This window comes from Clavelina lepadiformis, chromosome 2 (assembly GCF_947623445.1).
Source record: "Clavelina lepadiformis chromosome 2, kaClaLepa1.1, whole genome shotgun sequence".
Taxonomy (NCBI): domain Eukaryota; kingdom Metazoa; phylum Chordata; class Ascidiacea; order Aplousobranchia; family Clavelinidae; genus Clavelina; species Clavelina lepadiformis.
In genome coordinates, this window is record NC_135241.1 from 22,427,921 (window position 1) to 22,448,349 (window position 20,429).

Genomic DNA, 20,429 nt, shown 5'->3' on the forward strand with positions numbered 1-20,429 from the left:
ATCACCACGCAGCACTAATGTTTATCAATAGCTACACTTCGTTGTGAGTGAATAAATTCGTATTTTTTATTGTGTTTGTGTTGCGGCTCTTTTAAAGCTCGAATTGGTAATATGCGGCTCGAGCATGAAGCATGTCTGGCCACCCCTGGTATAGTGGTTAGTACTCCACGTTGTGGCCGTGGCAACCCTCGTTCGAATCCAGGTCACAGCAGATTTTCCTTTTACTGGATTGAGTGATGCAAAGCTGTTCTGTTGCTAGAGTCGAACACAATGTCCGATATCGGCTATTTAAATCAATGCTTATCAATTCAGCTAAAAGTTGCCGATGATCAACAGCATGAATCGATGCAAATTTTTATTGTCGCAATCTCAATAGTGGGTTTATTACATATATAATTGATAACTTAATCATTTTAACTGGGTTGCTTAGTTGGTAAATTTTAAAAAAGGCTAAAATTGATCTAAACTAGAAAGCTAATATTCACTCATTCAGAAGAGTGGCGCAGCGGAAGCGTGCTGGGCCCATAACCCAGAGGTCGATGGATCGAAACCATCCTCTGCTACTTATCCAGCTGTGATCCTATATTCAATAGTGGTTAGTACTTCACGTTGTGGCCGTGGCAACCCTGGTTTTTTATGCAGGTCACAACAGATTTTGCTTTTACTGGATTGAGTGATGCAAAGATGTTCTATTGCTAGAGTTAGATTTACCATACGTCCCGTTTTAGCCGGGACAGTCCCCATTTTTAACGTCTTGTCCCGGCGTCCCGATCGGTCGGCCAAACGTCCCGGTTTGGCATTCAGTCAGCCAGCATAGGCATACCGCATAGAAGCCATGCACGAACATTAGCATGTTCTTATTATTGTTTTTGCTGTGCAACGTACCGGTACTTCTTGAAGAAGAATTCGAGATCTTGTTTGTTATTTATTTCATTGTATTCGATAAAAATGTTATTGTGACGTTATTGTTAGCGGATAATTGGTACGGTAATTTTCCGGTGAAATAGAGGCAGACATCTTTGTATCGTTAACGTCAATTCCTTCCTATTTTTCGAATTGAAACCGATATTTAGAGAACAAGCACTTGAACTTTCGATGGCAATATGGTCAATGAAGACAGCTAGGGTGGTTTTAAATGTAGGCCTACGTAATAATTCCGAAAAATGTCAAGTTAAAAACTCACAGCTAAGGGGTTTAGGTTGTTTGAAAGCGTCCCGTTTTGAAGCCACAAAATTATGGTAAGCCTACTACTGAAGAAGTTGAAGAAGGGAAGTCGATTAGGGCGGCAGCCAAGAACCACCGCACTGATAGAATGAAATTTCAACGATTCATCACCAGATCGAAGACTAACGATAAATCGTGCTATGGATATGATAATGTAACAGAATAACAGCGAATATTTTGAAATACATTTAAAGAAGAATTGTCAGGCCATGTAAAAGTTCTTGCTAAGCGCTTTCATGGCCTATCAAACGTTAAATTTCGTAAGGATGCTTATGAAGCTGCAATATCTAACAACGTCTTGATACCTTCTTCTAGCATTATATTTTCGTAAAAAGACCCGAAGGAACATCCATGGCACGAACAACAGCGTTTAATAGACAAACTGTTATGAAGTTTTTCACTAATTTAAGAACAGTAGCCCATGACAGGTAAACTTCTGATATTTATTTCAACATTTTGACAACAATGCTACATTTGTTAATATCTTTCTTTTATCAGCTAATTATATTTAATTAGATGCTCGTTTCAGCCAGCTGAAGTCTACAACGTTGATGAAACCGGTGTTACCACCGTTCAAATGCCACGGAGTGTATAGAGTGAAAAAGGACAAAAGCGAGTAGCAGCAATTACATCCGCTGAGCGTGGCGAGCTACTGACGGTTTTCTGCACCATCAATGCGTGGGAAATACAGTACCTCCTGCGTTTATTTTTCCAATATTGCGATCATTTTCTGGTAGGTGCACCAATAGGATCTCTTTGTATGGCCACAAAGTCCGGTTGGATAAATGAGGAAATGTTTGTACAATACTTTGAGCATTTTGTTCAACATAGCAGATATTCGGTAGAAAAAGGTACTTCTGATTCTCGAAAATCATGAAGCGCAAATATCAACAAAAGTTGTTAGAATCGCTCGTGAAAACGGTATTGTCATGTGAACAATACCGCCACACACTTCGGATCGCCTGCAGCCGTTAGACATGTGATAAATATATCACTTAATATAATATAAAATTGTGTACGACATAGAATTCTCATCTATCGAATCAGCGAAGCATAACACTGCGTGACGTAATCGATTGCTTCTCTCTTACTGTGCGTGCATTACGAGTCATCTTTTTTCAGTCGTACGTTCAACGCCGCAACATGTCTTTATGCTGTTGCTGTCACAATTTTCTATCTTGATGTATTCGTTCAAAGAAGCTTCAAATATAATCAGATTATACAGTAGTCATTCCTGTGTCATTATTGCTGAAGTCTATCAAAGTTCACTGTTAAGATATACACAAGTAAACAGACTTTGTAGTGTAGTGGGTAAACCTTACAGGTTAAGGTACCATTATACCACTTTTCATTACAGACATATCAATTTACAACCCTTTTAAATTGTGCAATGGCAGAGCAGTCGACTGTTGGATGATAAATAACCCTGGGAAAACCTTAAAAATATTTGATATTCCGGCTTTGGTAAAGACTGCTTACTTGCTAGCTATGATACCTCGAAATATTATCTTGGGCTTTGCTTCTACTGTACAAGAATTTATCCGCTAAACGTTGATGTGTTTCCGACATCCGAATTTGCTGCCAGCGACTTGACCGATCAACCAATGCCTTCTGCTGGTATCTCCGATTTTACAATGGATGCTGCGGCATAGGCACAACTAAACTTACCGAATAACACCAATTCATTTCAAATGAATGCAGTTGACTAGGAAGTTTCAAGTGTTGAATCAGCAGGAAGGCTCAGCTGTCGTCATGATCATGGATTTCCTACACATAATCAATCATACCAACATACTGATGACAGCGTGCTGAGTTGCTATCACAAGACTAGCAAAAGTTATATCTCCCCATCAGCAATCCTCCCATTTCTTAAAATCAACTGCACAGAAACCGAAAGACAAAAGAAAATGCAGAATGCTCACTTGAAATAGTTATACATTAATTATTATTTGTTAAATATTCGTTATTTTTGTATGTGTAATATGTAGCTATTAAAATTTCAAACCATCCGGGAATGCTGTATTGTATTTACATTGGACTGTAGAAACCTACTATTTTTTAAAAATAAAGCTTAAAATATTTAAGAAGTGGCTCAACTTACCTCATCTTCCTCTACAATTTGCTTCAACTTTGCAATTTATGCACTCAAAAACCTAAAAAGTATATTCAGGCGTACTTAAGTCAGGAAATAAAAAATAACTCCAATTGCATCACGGCCGTAGCCAGGGATAAATGTTTACTGAGGCAATTAAACAACAACTAATCAGCAGGCAAGTAACTAACAAAGCAGACAAGTTACGTCAATAAAGCGATGTAATTTTTAAATGGAAGGGTGACGTAAAATGTAACAACATAACCATTGGTTCGTTGTTTTAGTCTATTTTTGAACTTTCTAATCTAAATTACAAATCAAAGCCATGCTTCCAATATGTAATGACAAAAAATAAACAATATAATCTACATTCATATATGATGTTTATGTATCAAAAAAACATTGCTCTAAAATCCCCTAATTACGCTTCAGTGCCTGCAGAGTAATGACGTATCAACTTTACGTCACTAAGTCCAGCTGATATTACACTGATGAAGATGAATCGTGTTAACCAAAGTTTATAGTAAAATAAAAAACAAGATATAGGTTGGCACTCTGAAGGTTAACTTTATTTTTGATTTTTCTACACGAGCTTTCGCAAATATAAGCTTGCTTCTTCAGGGGTACTGCAAAAATCTGATATTACACAGGAAAGGCAACAGGAATCGAGTTCACTTTTTAATTTCATTGTCTAGAGTAGGCTAGTATATGCTGGAAACTTCTGCAATGGAGGTTGGTTATACCTTGCTTTAACCTTGGCGCATTGGTAGCTGATATATAGGTTTAGTGGCCGTGCTAGTTGTTACCATCATTTATTATCAATTATCAGAACATTTTACTATTGGCTGCCACTCTTTCACTGGAAAAAATCGTGTGTTCGAACTTCGAAGCTAACGGCTCAGTTTCTTGTTAACTTAAATATTATAACATAGAGTTGTAACTTGAACCTAACCTAGATCTACCTTCTAATCTGAATCTAACTCCACTAAAACCTTGAACAGCTAAAATCAACTTTTTGCATGCATTCCCATTCTCCTATCTGTAACAACAGGCTACGTGACCTACATACAATGAAATAGTCACTCTGTTTACTGTTTTAAGCTTTTTCGGTTTTTTCACTTTTTCAGGTTCATAAGTGCATGCTAATAACAACTGGCTTGATTTTTTCATCCCCACCACACTTTTGACAAAAAATAAAATGATTGATTGTTTAACGTTTAGCTTTTTGTTCAGAAACTAAGAAATACAGGACATTCCCAACAATATTTAATTTATAATACCTGGAACATGTTGGATTTTTTCACCATCTTCAGCAAAGGAGGTTTAGTTTTATGGTGTTACACATTCCAGGGCGTAAAGACAAACTTCAGTGAGCCTATCAATGCTTTGATTAAATCTGTGATACTGCAGGTAAGATCTGTTCAGATAAGATCACACAAATTTTCGCACCAAAGCTCGCGCTGAAGCCTTGACTTTTTATTTATCATAAACTCTGAAATTGGCATTCAAAAAAACCTATTTAAATTCATGTTTGTTTTTATAAATTAGCTTAAAGATGGAAAAGTTTAACTTGTTGACCAGTCTAAGGCATGTGTGTACAGCACTGATCACTATAGTTGATGACAAGGACTTTGTTTTCTTTGTTTTGATTAACCACATATGCATACATAGTAAAGCTAAGAATCATCATTAAGGTATTTTCGTATCATTTGCAATGATAAAATTTTCTTGCAGGAAAGAGGGGGAAGTGCTCTCTTCAATCACGGTGCACTTCAGATGAAATATAAGTTGGATAATGAATTTGAACTTGTTTTTGTGGTACGCAAGTTTTATGCAATTGATAAATTTTTGTTATGTCAAGTAGTTTAAAGCCTTTTTTGTGCTGTATGAATATTACACTTGACCATTCTACTTACCATGACTTATAATGATACATGTGAAGGTGGGATATCAAAAGATTTTGAGTCTACTTTACGTGGATAAATTTATCGATGATGTTCACCGAACATTTCGTGATCGATACAGACAAAAGCTGCTCGAAGGTTCTCTCATTTTGCTCACAACAAACTTTGATTTTGAATCAATGTTTACGAAGATGTTGAGGTTGACTTTGCTTTTGTATTTTTGTTTTGATTTACTTTGCGATGTTTACTTTTTTCTCGCATTTGTCCTTTTGGTGCAAGATTTTTAATTTTAATCTTTAATGTCATAACACAGGAACGCGGAAGAAACAAAAACCCAACAGGTCGTGATGAAAAAGTTCCACGAATCGGACAAGGCAAAGAAAACTGTGAAGTCGCTGGTTATTGATCAAAATAAAAAGGACGGCAAAGAAACAGAAAATAAGGCAAAAGTAATCAAGAAAGGAAGTCCTAAATCCATTACAAATGGTATTTATCATATTTTTTAAATTTCATGTTATAAAAATCTGCTTACAATAACTTTTGCTCTGACCTTTTTTGCCCTCAAATTCTTGCTTCCATGCAGGTACAGGTAGTGTCGAATCTTCACCAAAAACACAGCGTGAAACGGAGTCTCCAGAGATTGCTCGCAATCGTGAGAAGTTCATTCAAAAAAGGACAAAAGTTGCCAAGGCGACCATGTACGATTTTAACAGTTATTTTAAGTTCAATTATTATCAGTTCTGTTATTTCTATTTCATACTAGTTAAAGTTGTATATGATTTGATTGACCCCAGGAAAGAAGGTAAAAAAGCACCCGAAAGGAAGGGGAAGCTGAACAGGGTTTGGGATAAGGGTGGAACCGCGAAAGACACAAAAGATCTTGACTACAGCGCTCCGCCAACAATGACTAATGGCCACTCCAATGAACAGGTCGAGAAGGAAGAACTGACAGAGGAACAGGTGAAAAATATTTTTGTTTCGTCTTTGTTGTGTAGATTTGAATAAAAGTTGTTGCGAAAAAGTTCTCAGCATGGGGTTTGCAACATGTTATACGACCAACAGAAATTATAAATCGAATGAGTTTCTGGAGTATTTTGTGTTGGGATCCGCAGACTTGATTATTTTTAATAAGGGTTCATGACCATAAAAAGCTGAAAATCAACCCTGAATTGGATGTGTTGGGTTATTCTTCATCCTCTTGGCTCATTATTATTTCATGTTATTGTGAAATTGTTATTCTTTTGTCAGCGAGCTTTGTGTCGCAACATCCGTGCACTTGATGACGACGATGAAGATGAGGAGATTGAGGAATTGGAAGTGGATGAAAAGTAAAACTAATTAACCAGTAAAACAAATGAATAATAAAATTAACTTATACATAGAATAAGACTATCAGTGATAAAACAAACCAAATTTCCAGGCAAGTTATACAAGTTCAGCAGAATTGCTTGATCAACAGTTATTATCGTATTTATTCCTTTATAGGTCGCAGTACTAAATTTTGCTCAATGCTTGTTCAAAATGCCCGACAATGTGTAGATTATGATGGAGTCTATGTCCATAGTAAAATTAAACTTGTTTTATTAATTGCATTCAGGAAATCTTCTGGTGGATTCTTCAGTGTCTTTCGTGGTCTTGTTGGAGCAAAAGGCCTCACCAAGGAGGCCTTGCAACCTGCCCTTGACACTATGGGCGATCATTTAATAGGTAATGTACTCTTTATGTGTAAACTGTGACATAGAATGGATATGTTTTTTATGGTCTTTACTTCGTCATATATTTGTGTCACTTTGTATTTTAAGGTGGGTACGAATGGGTAGTTCTAGTGGTCATATTGTTGTATTCTTTGCAGCCAAAAACGTTGCTGCGGATATTGCGAAGAAAATGTGTGACTCTGTTGCTACCAAATTGGAGGGCAAAGTGCTGGGGACGTTTAGCAGTAAGTCTTAAAAGCAAAGATGAGAATTTTTAAGGTTTCTTTGCAGCTTTTTTAACGTAACTAATTATGGTAGACAAGCAATGGAAAACTTGTTATCAATTTTTATCATTTAAAAATATTAATGAAATAAACGAAAATAGAAAATTTATCTACTGTATGGCGTTACTTAAAAAAATCTTTTTGGCAGCCATTGCTTACACGGTCAAGCAAAGTTTGAACGAATCTCTGGTGCAGATCCTGACTCCGAAAAGACGTGTTGATATTCTTCGAGACGTTCTGGAATCTCAGAGAGCCGGCAAACCATACGTCATCACCTTCTGTGGAGTGAATGGAGTTGGGAAATCTACCAATCTAGCAAAGGTTGGTTACATACAAAACTTTAAAAGTAATCAACATAACACGATGTAATTAATAAATACTAACGGTACCAAGAACTCTACAAATCGTCCGATGTCATTTAATACGTTATGATAGGATTAATTAATTATTATGTATCTTTGTACATTAATGCTTTATCGACCCGTTTAACTATCGAATGCAGATCTGTTTCTGGTTGATGGAAAATGGCTTTCGCGTTCTCATCGCCGCCTGTGACACTTTTCGTGCCGGCGCCGTGGAACAGCTTCGAACGCACACCGCCCGACTCAGCGCCCTTCACCCACCTTCGATGCATGGCGGAAGGGAGAGCGTCCATCTTTTCGAAAAAGGATACGGCAAAGATGCAGCTGGTATTGCCATGCAGGCGATCAACACAGGTCCTTCTCGTGAATAGCAAGCTTCATATATTCATTACTAACCCCAGTCATTTTAAATTTTTGTGTTTATAATTATATTACGCGTTTTAATTTGTTTATCACTTTAAAATATTTCTCGTAGCCCGTGAAATGCGCCATGATGTGGTGCTGGTTGACACTGCCGGCCGTATGCAGGACAATGAACCTCTGATGAGAGCACTCGCCAAGTTGATCGCTGTCAATTCACCTGACCTTGTGCTTTTTGTGGGTAGGTGACCGAATGGATTAGGTTGGTCAAGACTCACTTGATTTGTGGAAGCAATCTTAGCTTTCGGGAACGCTTGTTGCCGTCTCGCAGCGAAATTGTAGCAGCACAATGACAGCACAATACAACGCCACTAATGCTTATAACACAACCTTGGTTACCTGCGTATATCGATGTACCTTGCTATATTGGGTGTCTGTGGGGACTAACAACAGCTTTTTTCATCCAGGCGAAGCCCTGGTCGGAAATGAGGCGGTGGACCAACTTGTCAAATTCAATCAAGCCTTGGCCGACCACTCTAATGTGCAAAATCCTCGGACCATTGATGGCATCGTACTTACCAAGTTTGACACGATCGATGACAAGGTATGAAAAGATATTATTTACAATATCATGTTGTAACTGGCGCAAGCTTTTAGCGTTTTTCAGTGTTGCCATTGAAATTATTGAACCGAGCGTGGTTTGGTTCTTTCATGAAATGTCAGATGAACGAACTAAACCGGTATTTATTTAAAGCCCGTAAATAGAGACATAAAAAAATCCACGAGCCTATACATCCAGTAATACTAAAAAGTATAAGTAAGTAATCTTTGATGAAGGTTGGAGCAGCGATTTCGATGACTTATACCACGGGACAGCCAATTGTGTTTGTTGGCACTGGTCAATCGTACCCGGATTTGAGAAGTCTGAATGCCAAGGCAGTTGTGAATGCTCTCTTGAAGTAGAAGTGGCCCCAGAGAAAATCTTGTATAAATTGTTATCAGACTTTATTGGATAAAAAACACAACTTGTTGATAGTGGCTTGTGCAGTGACTGCTTCTTTGTACATAGTAGGGTTCAGGATTTTCATTTGCCGAAAATAGCAATCTAAAGCTGGGGTAGGTGATATTTTCTTGAGATTTGTGGAGGATTTTCAGGGGAATTATTTGTTGTTTCAACTCATTACGGTTGGGTTTGCAGCGCAGTGGTTTTTGTATTGTCTAAGTTTGGTTCATTGCGTTGTTTTTTGCATTTCTCTGACTTTGTGCAATAAAAGTGAAATGGCCTGATATTGTTAAAGTCGTTAGGACAAGTAGTGTATAAAAACATGTTTGATATTAATTATAGATAGCGGATCTTAAAATGACAACGCAGTAAAAACCCACGCAAAAATAATTTTGAAACTTCATCACAAAAAAGTACATACACAAATCATGTATATCTTTGTAAATTGCAATACATACCTTATTAGGTGTAAATTACAATACTTGTTCATCAATTTAACCTCATTATTAAAAGTGCACGATTTTGAATGAATGTGAATTTCTTTCACAATGAATAGTTTAATTTTGCGCCAAATTAACACTAATACAAATAGCAGAATTCAAATCAAACGTTTGCATGCAGTAAAAATAGGTATACATGAAATCTAAACGCCAAAGTATAAAAAAAGCATGTTATAAAACACACAAAGTGATACAAATTTCATTGAATTGTGCGACTCACAATGTACTAACGTCGAGGAAAAAACACTTTCAAGAAAGTTGTTTTCATGAAACTAATTGTGCAATGCAAGCCAAAACCATGCCACAAGGTGGCGGCATGCATCTAGTGTCCGATTGAGTGCCAACCATTTACAAAAAGTGCTCCGTTCTCTTCTTCTCGCCAAGAAGGTCGGACTCGGTGCGTGGGAAGTCATCATCGTCACTGTATTCTGAAACTTCGACCGGTCTTTCTTCGTCACTGGGCTTCAACTCGTGAGTGTAGTATTCACCTGCGTGGGATTGAGGTGATGAATACTTTGTGGCTTAGTTTTCAAACAGCTTCTCACAATCAGTTAGACGCTCTTTGGTTTTATAATTTCTCTTATAAATGACACCGTAACATCAACGATGTTACATCATATTATGTCGTCACAAATATTGTCTTTTGGAAGGTTACACTTTCACATTTTTATTCACGGGATGAATATTTTGCAAAATCCCCACCTTTGTGAGACATGAAGTATCGGAGGAGGAGAATCACCGTGACGATGAGGATGAAGACAGCGACTGCCACAACTCCACCAATGACGGCAGCATCAGCTCCTGCTTCCCGAGGAAGAGGTTGCGTGGGAGCTGGGATGAAAACATTTTCATCAAATTGAGGAGGAAAATCTTTGCTTAACTTTTATTACTAAATTTTTCAGGCTTGAAAGAACTACAGTGCACATGACTACTTTGTTAAATTCCTGCACAATATAGATTTATTTGGCTGACATAGAATGCACAGTAATATCCATATGTATCTGTTAAAAACGAAATTAGCCAGGCGCAGAGCTTTGAAAACATTGAATCACAGTTCAATGCAACATTTTAAACTTTAAAGTTTGAAATTTCAAATTCGTCATGATAATGGTGGCTAAAATTTATTTATTTCAGTCAATATCTGCTATTTAAATTCCACTATCACGCAATGAATACCATGAATGATAACCATGCACCTTCACAATCATGCAAGACATGTAGTGAATCTGTTTTTCAAAAACACACACGGTGACGTGACTGACACAAAATCACCTTTGTTTTGTTTCCTGATCTCCATCAGAAAGTCTTTAGAAATTTAAGAAGCAAAAAATTACATAAGCATGCTTAGAAGCTCGGGAAGAGCATAATTATGTAGAAAGTCTGATGACAAGTGTAATTATTCACAACAGCAGGAAGCAATTGTTTTAGTCAAGTTATGTTAAACAGCTACAAACAGCGTTAGTGAAATCAAAAGTATGGAGTATTATACAGAGGTAAACCAAGAGGAAGTTGTAAAACTAATAGATAGCTTAGAAAACAAGAAATTTTGTACCTGCAATGTCATTGTACTCTTCAGATGTTACAGCTAAAGAAAAACACCACTTTAATGTTAGTCTGCTGTTAGAGTTACTTGCTAGTTAAAATGTAATTTGCCCGGTTATAGATTCTATTCATTGGCTACATTTCTGTCTACTTTCTGTAAAGTTAATAAAATCAGTAACAAGCCAGCACCATATTAACTTCTACTAAAGCTTTGCATTGATATTGATTGATTGATTGATTGATAAGAGCGCTACACGATTAAGTGAATAAACCAAGTAGCTATAAGTAACTCGTCTACTTTCAAAAATAGCATTATTAATTTTGGCTGTGATGTTTAAGCAAAGATTTGCAAGTCATGAATACCATCTATAACACAATTGAACAGAGCACACTTCCTAATACATTGAGTATTTGTGTTATGGCAGAGTTTCTCAACCAGGGATTTAGGACTAACAAGGGTAAGTTGGCAAAAGTTTTACTCAAGTAGGTTTGTTGTTCTTTTGATTTGCATTGCCATAAAATTATGACTAACAATTACTACAAGCATAAGTCTACCGGAGAGTAAGTAGTGACTTTACTGACATACCAGAAATTTCCATGCAACGCTACATTTATAAATTAGATCATTTATACCAAGGTCCAATGAAATATGAAAACCAATTTGGAGTCGGTGTGGGAAAATAGTTTGAGAAACACTGCCCAGGAATAAAAAATGTTTCAACACAAAACAGTTATCATAGTTAAGTGTTAGTTTGCCGATGTATTTTGGTGGAAAACAAACTTTTACAGGTAACTTGAACCAAGGCAAAAATCAGAGCCAAAACATACTAAAAAAAACTGGTGACATATGCTTGAGGACTTTAGCAGTACATTATTTCACAAATTGAAAGTAATTGTAAAACAGAACAGAGACATGACACATGCCAATTGCGTCAGGCTTATCTTAAGCAAATTGCAGATGGACTACACATTTTGCTACATAGAACATACTTAGCCACAGCCTTCCATCTTTAACAAGGTAAAATGCCAAGCCTTGGCCTACTTTTAAAGCAATGCCATTCAACTTTAAGCTTAGTCGCATGCTCATAGCGTTCTATAGCATGTTCCTATCATATGTACATGCATGTCTGATACTTCAACATGCATGTCTGATACTTCAACATGCACAGTTCAAATTGTATAGATAATAAATATGACTTAAAATAAGCTTGTTAATAAAAAAAACAAAGACATACTTTCAGCAGTGGTTGGGGCTGGGGTTGTCGGTATCACTGCATAAAAGCAATGTTTTAGTTAGTGATGAGATAAACTAATTATTTAGATTTATTTTAAGCCTATTGTCAAATAAGCAGCTGAATGGACCAATAAGAACACTCGACACCGTTAAATGGAAATAAAACTCACCGAAGACTCCAAGCTTGAAGGATACAGCTGCAGGTGACCCCAGTTCGTTGGAGGCTCCACACTCAAAGGTACCATTGTTTGTAGTTACAAGTGCATTGGTCACAATCGTAACTTGATCTAAAATATTTGCAGATTTTCTTTTAGCATTTTTATTTTCCTTTTGTTTTTCCAGTGTTTTCTGACACAAGGTGAAGAGTGAAAATAAGATACTATATTGTCATATTGTTATGAAATTTAGAGTTTAAACGTTCATACGCTCCCAAAACAAATAGTGCTAATTTGCAAAGCAAAACTTAGGATTTGTCTGTAAATGACAACCAAGTAAACAATGGTTAGTAAAAAGCAAACTGCTGGCAATGCAGTTTTGTTGAAAACGAGTGTGTTGTATGCTTTAGGCACATAGCCACTTCAGCACTGTATAATTACTCACAACTTTACAAAATAAGTGATGTTATTAAAATTCGAGTTACAACAAGCTACAATAGATGGCACACGAACACTGTACGAATTCAAGGGCCCTTTGTGCAATGATCTGCATATTAGACATATAAGAAATTCTCAGCACAATAGCGCCCGACCAACCTTCTAAAATGATAAAATTGTTGGGAAGGGATCCGTCATTAGGTGGGGCTGGTTTTGTCGAATTGGGGTCAATGGGCGTTGGATCTGGGGTAAACGTCCACACAACATCGGGTGGTGGATTTCCAGTTGCAAGACACTTTGCAGAGAATTGTTCACCGGCTTCGATGATGTTGACTCCCACAGATGACAAAGATTCATCTTCCAGTGTAGCGGTCGGAGAATCTGAAGAAGTTTGTAAGAAAAAATGAACTTAATCACCAACTGAAGACCAGAAGGGCAAGGCAATAAATAGAAATCATATTGTCTCCAAACCAGCAAATAGGAAATGGTCCCGGGCTTTAAGTGGCCGACTTACATAGCACATTTACACCGCCAACATCGAGGTTATAAACGGTGTGGTTGACGTGTTTCACTTTGCAGAAGTATCTCAGGTTATTATCGGATCGAGTAAATCGTTTTGTAAGATACAGGGTTGAATTCTTGAGGCCATTTTCACAATCCTTTGTCTCAACAGCATCTTCGCTGTCGATTCTGTTGCCGTTAGAATCTTCAAACCTAAAATCGAGCAAATACAAACTTAATAAAAACGTATGTCAAAACGTATGTCAAAACGTAGTAAAATAAAAACATATCCATAAGTTCGAATTACTACTTGCTGCTTAAGTGGTCAGCAAGGGCCAACATTTCCAAGTACGAGATTACAAAGGAAAAATCTACACTTTGGTTAAGCTACGATACATAAAAAACATTTTTTCTAAAAAATTCAACTTAAGTAACCTACCACATTTCGGGAGCTGGTTTCGATAAGCTGGCACGACACGTCGCAATTCTTGTGAGTGACCCCTCAATAACTTGCTCTTCATCTCTCTCCACTGACAACTCTGGCAACTCTGGGGTTGGAAATAATAACTAGCTGTAGTTGGTAGTGAGTTAATGCATAAATAGTTCACATGTTTTATAGTGTTTATAGTGTACATTTTTTAACAGTTTCAGAGTAATAGTTTTAAAGTTTTAAATATCTACATGTTTAATAGTTTACGTGCTTCAAATAGTTTTAGTACTTTTAATACTTTTTAAATAGCTACATAAAATATGTTTAGTCTTGTGTTGTTTTTTTATTGAGCGCCACGTTTTCACATGTTTATGTTGCGCAAATTTATTAGGCAGATTTCTTACGATTAACGAGAAGAATTGGACTGCTTTCCGCTTCGTTGGATGTGAGGGTAATCCCGGAGGAGGAGAACTGGCATGTGTACGCTCCTTGGTCACTGAGCTGGACGGGATCAATTTTCAACCTTGATATCCTCATCCCATCCTGTTCCTGGATCCTTTTGGGAAGAAAATTAAAACCAACCATGTTAAAATGAAGCATGGGTTACAATCATACAACACGTACATAGGACATTGCACATAAGCTTACCAAAGTATGTGTGCACGTGAAAAAAACATTTGTTGTTTGAAAGTATCGTCGAGTAACTTAACTTACAACTTTCACTTACTTACATACAAAATATTATGAACATTGGTCATTGAAAATTTAAAACATACCGCCTACACACTGCACTCCTAATGGCTAACAAGTGCACCGTCATTAAGTGTAAATCATGTAGCTTGTATCATAATAGACAGCAATGCAGAACAAACAAAAGAGCCAAAATTACAGAAACTGAAGTTGTGAGCAAAAGCAATGTGAGCAATGTTTTGGTTCTTTGCACAGCTTACTCTGGCTGCAGTCTTTCTTGAACGAGAACATTTTCGTTGAAAGTTACGAGTGTATTGTCAGGACTGAGCCAACTGTAGTAAGCTTCCGCTTCTGGATCGATCTCTCCATCGGGATCGAAGATGTGGCATTCTAACACGGCTGGAATAGTGGGATCCGCTCCCGCTACTGCTGTTGTGGAAACTGTCTCCAAGGTAGGTTGACCAAGAACACCTGTGTACATATATGGCACAAGGTTATTTGTGACATTCAAAGTTCAAATATGAAATAAACTTGAAAATAAACCGAGAGGATGCTGCTATATTTTATAAGTAATTTTCAGTGAAGTATTCTCAACTGTGAATCTTATAATTGCTAAAGGGAGTTGAGAAGATATCATGCTCTCCCCTGACTGCAATTGCAGCGATAACCACAACTTGTAATTAACAAGGCCAAAAACGCAACAACACTGAAAAATGAGAAAACGTATTAATGAAGCATAGCCATGTTGCAGAGGAAGGTATTCCCATAATTGGATTATAGTTATTAAATTGCAAGGAAAACGGGAAAACAAGAAATGAAACAAAACTAAAAGTGGATGGGAAAACCCGAAGAAAATCTGACTAACGATAACAGCCAATGCATATTTTCTTGCTAACACTATGGCATAGCAGTGGGTTTTAAAATCATAAATTTAAAGCCAGCGAAACGAAAACCGCTACAAAGTTCGAATACCGGGTGCAGAATAAAACAAGAGGAAAGAAAAGCAGCTGTAAGTTGAACCGATGTTAACAAAACAAAGGCACGAGAGCAATTTATGTCAATGCGACTTGAGCGTCCTCGCCACGGCGACCTTTGTTTTCAGGCTGGGATAACAAGCCGGCAATTACATGTTTGAGTGAATGTGAAAACGCTATTATGAAATGCTGGTAGTCCTCGACGGACATTGATAGGTCACATCAACAGAGTTAAATGTCCAGATAGTACCGGTTAAGCGACCATCCATCAAACCGAACCTAAACCGAGTAAGTCGATTTTACCTCATCGCTGAAATGATACAGCCTACACAGGCCATCACTAAGACGGATGATAAATGACCACAAGATCAAAACGCTGCAATAAAAACGATGAATTGCTTTAAATTGCGTCGGATTATGACGTCGTAATGGATATGGTGGTTTCAATTTAAACGCATGTATCACAAACGTATCTTTATGATTTTCGAAGTTGTATAAAGCTGCTTATAGTCATTAAGCGCATAAAATTTAGAACAGGGGATTAAATACCTTGCAAAGATCGCAAAACAATACGTACGGAATGTAGTTGATCGGAAAAAACATTTGACTTGTTATTTGTGCTATTTGGCGCCAAACACTTAAATCAAATATTTCAACCGGTTTAAACTCGACTGAAGTGGAATTTTGCTTGTTTAAAGAAATTAGCTAACGACCAGGTCAGCATAGGCTGTTAGATAGATAGGCTGTTCAAATACGGTCGGTATTGTCACTACGGTTGTAACTTGTAACACATGCCACTTTACCGCGGGGGACAAACTTATTAAAAACTTAATGAGAAAAAGCCACAAACCGGAAAGTTTTCGATTGTTTTTGAAACTTGGACGAAATTTTTTTTTTTAAATCTGTCTGAAGTGACAAGTGGCTTGAAATAAAAATTACGTCATCAGGAAAATAATTTCGCAAAAACATTCTCCTTTGCGGAGTGACGCCCTTGGGCGTATGGTTCGCATTTGATTAAATCAATAGAAAGCTGAGGTCATAATTACTGATGTACATGCATATACACGATGATAAAAGCAGGTTATCAATCCATAATTTTGAAACGCATAGTGATCGATGCCAATCGCTAAATACGACGTTCAAAGCCACTTGTGTTTAGAATTAAAAGGTGGTGCTTTGCGCATTCTATGTTCAGCGTAATTCTTGTGGAAGACATGGAAAAAGAATGTTATTTTGATTTTACTGTATTCTACCAAAAATTTCCGCATTTGCTATGTTTTTCCTTGATTTATAGTTTTACAATGAAATGATGTGTCATGATAGGTGCAATGACCGTTACAGTTACCTTCTGCATTTATAACAAACTCAGTTTTAAAATCCATTTATAAGCACGGTCATATGTGGTCAACAGATCCAACGCGATCAATTTGACCGAGCCGCCTCCATTAACACGAAACTGTTTATGATGAAATAGGAATTTTCAAAGAAATAAAAATGCTAAGCTGATTACAGGGAATTGTCGACAACACGCAAGGCCAGTGATTTGAGAAAACTTCAAACAAAACAGGTTCGCCGGCTGAATGACACAGATCAGTGAACTATTTACTCAATCCATACAGGAAGTGACGTAATATTGGGAAAACAAGCTAATGGAGTTATTTTATCAATTTCACCTGCTAAAGTTGCAGTTCAGCACAATGTTATATTCCTCAAATAAATTAATTCATCGGGAGTATCCAGCATAGAACGGCGTGGACAACCGCAGGCTGGAGAAAGCATGATTGGCGCAAATGCGGACCACTTGTGTAATACATAGCCTACCTATTTACAAACAAGCTTCGCTATTAACTGTACGACAAAACTAGATACGGTGTTTCATTCTTTTAAAATGTGATAAAATTTCGCAAACAAAGTGATGATTTATCTTCAACTGGAGGTGGGCGATTTTATTTTTTTGTTACATTAAGGCGTTATTAGTTTTCAATCATTTGTTCACCAACTCAAGAGGATCGTATTTAAAATGAAATCACTCTAAACAGAAGTGAGAAATACATGACGATAGGAAATCACGCTTGTACTGAATAGGCCGTTCAGGATGTAATACGTGTCTATTAGCGCTGGGTATTCTCGTAAGGCGAGCATCAATACATGAAGATTTGAGAAACAAAACGACCTTGTTCAAATAGAAAAATTGGCGGGATTTTCTCTAGACGACCGTTGCAATCTATCTATACAATCAAAGATAACGTGACTCGAAGGCTTGTGTATGAAATTAACTTTGGAAGAGTTTTAAAAAGTATTACGACGTATGATGAAAAACTTGCCTTAACTTTAAACGGTAAAACAATGAAAGTAAACGACATCACTGTGATAAAAGTCACAATAAACAGCAAAGTTTCGCGAACCTTGTAAACTGGTTCAAACTTTATTTATTCGGTGAAAACGCAAACGTTGAGTGCTAGTGGATTTGCCAAGTGTTAGTGGAACTTGCCCGGTTGACAAACTCTAAATACATTTGACACCAAACAAGATCACAAAAGTAGTTGAAAGTTTTTGCGAGGATGCACATGTTGGCTTTGTGTTAGAAACCCAATATCGTACGGTTATGGGAACAGTTAGTAATTTCATGCTGTAGACCAAGGCAACAAGTAACCACGTATGCTTGTAACGTTAACATACGTCAGCCATTACACTTCCTAGCCCATGTAACGACTGGTCTAGACTTTGACTTAACTTGGCTTTAAAGAAAGATGACGTCATAAAACAATTATTAGAGTTAACGGGGTGCTTCATTGTCGTTGAAGTACGCGGTTTAGAAATAACGTCATCGTCTTAAAAGAGTGGAACAGCGTGGAATAGGACACTCAGTCGTCCCCGGCCTAATGGAATTTCCTTCTATTTGTCAGGGCCATTATAGCTCACCACGTGAGCTTTTGTATAACATCCCGACACTACAGAACGGGCGTCTTTGGTTGGCCTTTGTTTATTAGAGGTCGTTTCATTAAAGATTTATAAAGGAAAAGGAATAAAACCACGACAAGGAAAGGCAGTTACGGTCATCTGATCGTGTATAAAGTGCACATCTATTTATTCTTATTTCAAAAAAGTTGATTTTAGCTGTTTCACTTGAATTCAAGACAATGACCTCCACGTTTCGATCAATAAAATTTGGTCCACCGCCTGGCATCAATCTTTACCGCACGGCGACAATCTCAAAAATTTAAGGCTATATTTCACCTTAGAAATCTTTCATATCTTAAAACGTGTTAATGATGGCTCGTCATATATGCGACCAGGAATGGAAACGGGCAAAATGTCAACAACACGACGACAACTTTTACTTTTGAAAACGGATTAAAGCCCAAAAGCTAAATGTATCGAATGAGTCAACGGCGCTATGTACTACATAAACACGATTAAATAATTTACAACTGATATCTAAAAGGTAATATTGTAAAACGTTTTATATATTGTATGTATCACAATCTATAGTAAAATTCGTTGGCAACTGAGACATTTCACAGGCTTAAACCGACGCGACAATTCTAAATTTTATCGCAGCCATCAATCCCATTTTAAAAGAAAAAAAAAGACAGAACACAAGCAACAAACATCACTGACCCGTTAAAACCAGGCAAGAACGAAGAGTACCGACACATTAGACGGTTCCTTAAAGCTGAACTGCTTTGTTCGACAATATTGCCTGCACCTGTTTGCCATAATGCGTGGGAACCAAAGGGGCTTTCTCAATTTACCAACTGGTTGCAGGCCAGGTTGCAAAACAGGAGAATTGCTAAATATGGTGATTGTGAGGAACGAACTGCTAATAACATTACCTACGATTCAAAGCAGATAGTTTATGATTGCTTACAGAATAACCTGCTATTTTAATGTCAAGCATAAAACGTTATCCAGCTAAAATACTAATGAAGATATCTCTCACATATGAAACACCATTTGTTTTTTACCCGGTTTGAAGGTTATGAGACATACTGCACATATGATTATAGACAGCACTTTGCATTATAATGAATGTTATCATATTTTGTATGCTTATACCATGTATTCTGTGTGTAATATAATTAACAAATGCTTTTTGACATGTGCATCATGTACTGTATATAGAGCAGAATTGGGTTAATATGACCATTTTGGTACAGTCCTGAATTTGCCACATAAAACCCTCTGTTTACTACTATAACCAGTCTTCGGATATTATGACCAGTTTTTCCATCCTTTTCAAATTTTTCTCTAAATTTTTCATGCGACTTATGCTGGGTAAAAGTGGCAATTGTGCCACGTGTATTCTCAGTTCAATTATTGACATCGACTTTCATGTTCCTGTATAATGCTGATGAAATAAATGATAAAATCAATGTTTTTTGTCATTTTATGCTTAACCATATCCATATCGATCCTGGTTTGGTTAAACAGTGCCATAGCAGATTCGGTTATTATGGCCATTCGGATATTATGATCAAAATGGCTTGGTCCCAAGGTGGTCATAATAAGCGGGTCTACTGTACAATAGTCTTATAGCCAGTTGTACTTGGTATTCATATATTTCTTTATAAAACTAAAATGCATAGTAGTCTCTTTATTTCCGTGTAATAATTTTTTCTGTATAGGTCTACACCAAAAAAAAATACAAAGTGAAACTTAAAAAAATGTTCCATTTGCAACTATTTCAGTTAGTTAGTTCTTAGTTAATTCCATATCTAATCACATTTGTTTAAAACTAAATAATTTAAACACAAACATGGGAATAGAGTCTGTGAAATTTAAAAAGGCATGAATTCATAAGAATAACACTCACAACTTTAGCACCATTTTAACTGGAACTAAAATAAGACACAAGAGTAATATATTTATACAATATAGTCTAATATAGTATCATTTTTGCAAAATATAACACTTCAATAACACAAAAAACAATGCAAATAAGAAGTAGCGTTTAAAAATAAAGCTTAAGCAAATTTGAATTGTAAAAATAATTATTAAAAACTCAGCTTACCTTGCTCAAAGAATAAAAAAAGCAAAAG

The 20,429-nt window shown here is 36.8% G+C and overlaps 2 protein-coding genes across 2 annotated transcripts in view; one reads left to right on the forward strand and one right to left on the reverse strand.

Annotated features, from left to right (window-relative positions):
- The first annotated feature begins 4,248 nt into the window (after positions 1-4,248).
- LOC143445425 (signal recognition particle receptor subunit alpha-like) lies at positions 4,249-9,207 on the forward strand. Its single transcript, XM_076944525.1, has 14 exons — positions 4,249-4,726; positions 5,051-5,134; positions 5,259-5,419; positions 5,534-5,706; positions 5,804-5,918; positions 6,015-6,180; positions 6,469-6,548; positions 6,818-6,927; positions 7,073-7,159; positions 7,347-7,519; positions 7,701-7,914; positions 8,036-8,161; positions 8,388-8,524; positions 8,758-9,207. Exons 1-14 carry the CDS (start codon positions 4,604-4,606, stop codon positions 8,881-8,883), a joined length of 1,875 nt encoding a protein of 624 aa, XP_076800640.1. The 5' UTR covers positions 4,249-4,603; the 3' UTR covers positions 8,884-9,207.
- A 24-nt stretch (positions 9,208-9,231) lies between these two features.
- LOC143445424 (hemicentin-2-like) overlaps positions 9,232-20,429 on the reverse strand; it is a 39,703-nt gene continuing 28,505 nt past the window's right edge. Inside the window, exons 26-29 of the mRNA XM_076944523.1 lie at positions 12,201-12,236; positions 10,976-11,008; positions 10,126-10,254; positions 9,232-9,911 (exon numbers count right to left, since the gene is read on the reverse strand). Coding sequence (XP_076800638.1) covers positions 9,772-9,911; positions 10,126-10,254; positions 10,976-11,008; positions 12,201-12,236 — 338 coding nt within the window. The 3' untranslated portion in view covers positions 9,232-9,771. The remainder of the gene's footprint in view (positions 9,912-10,125; positions 10,255-10,975; positions 11,009-12,200; positions 12,237-20,429) is intronic.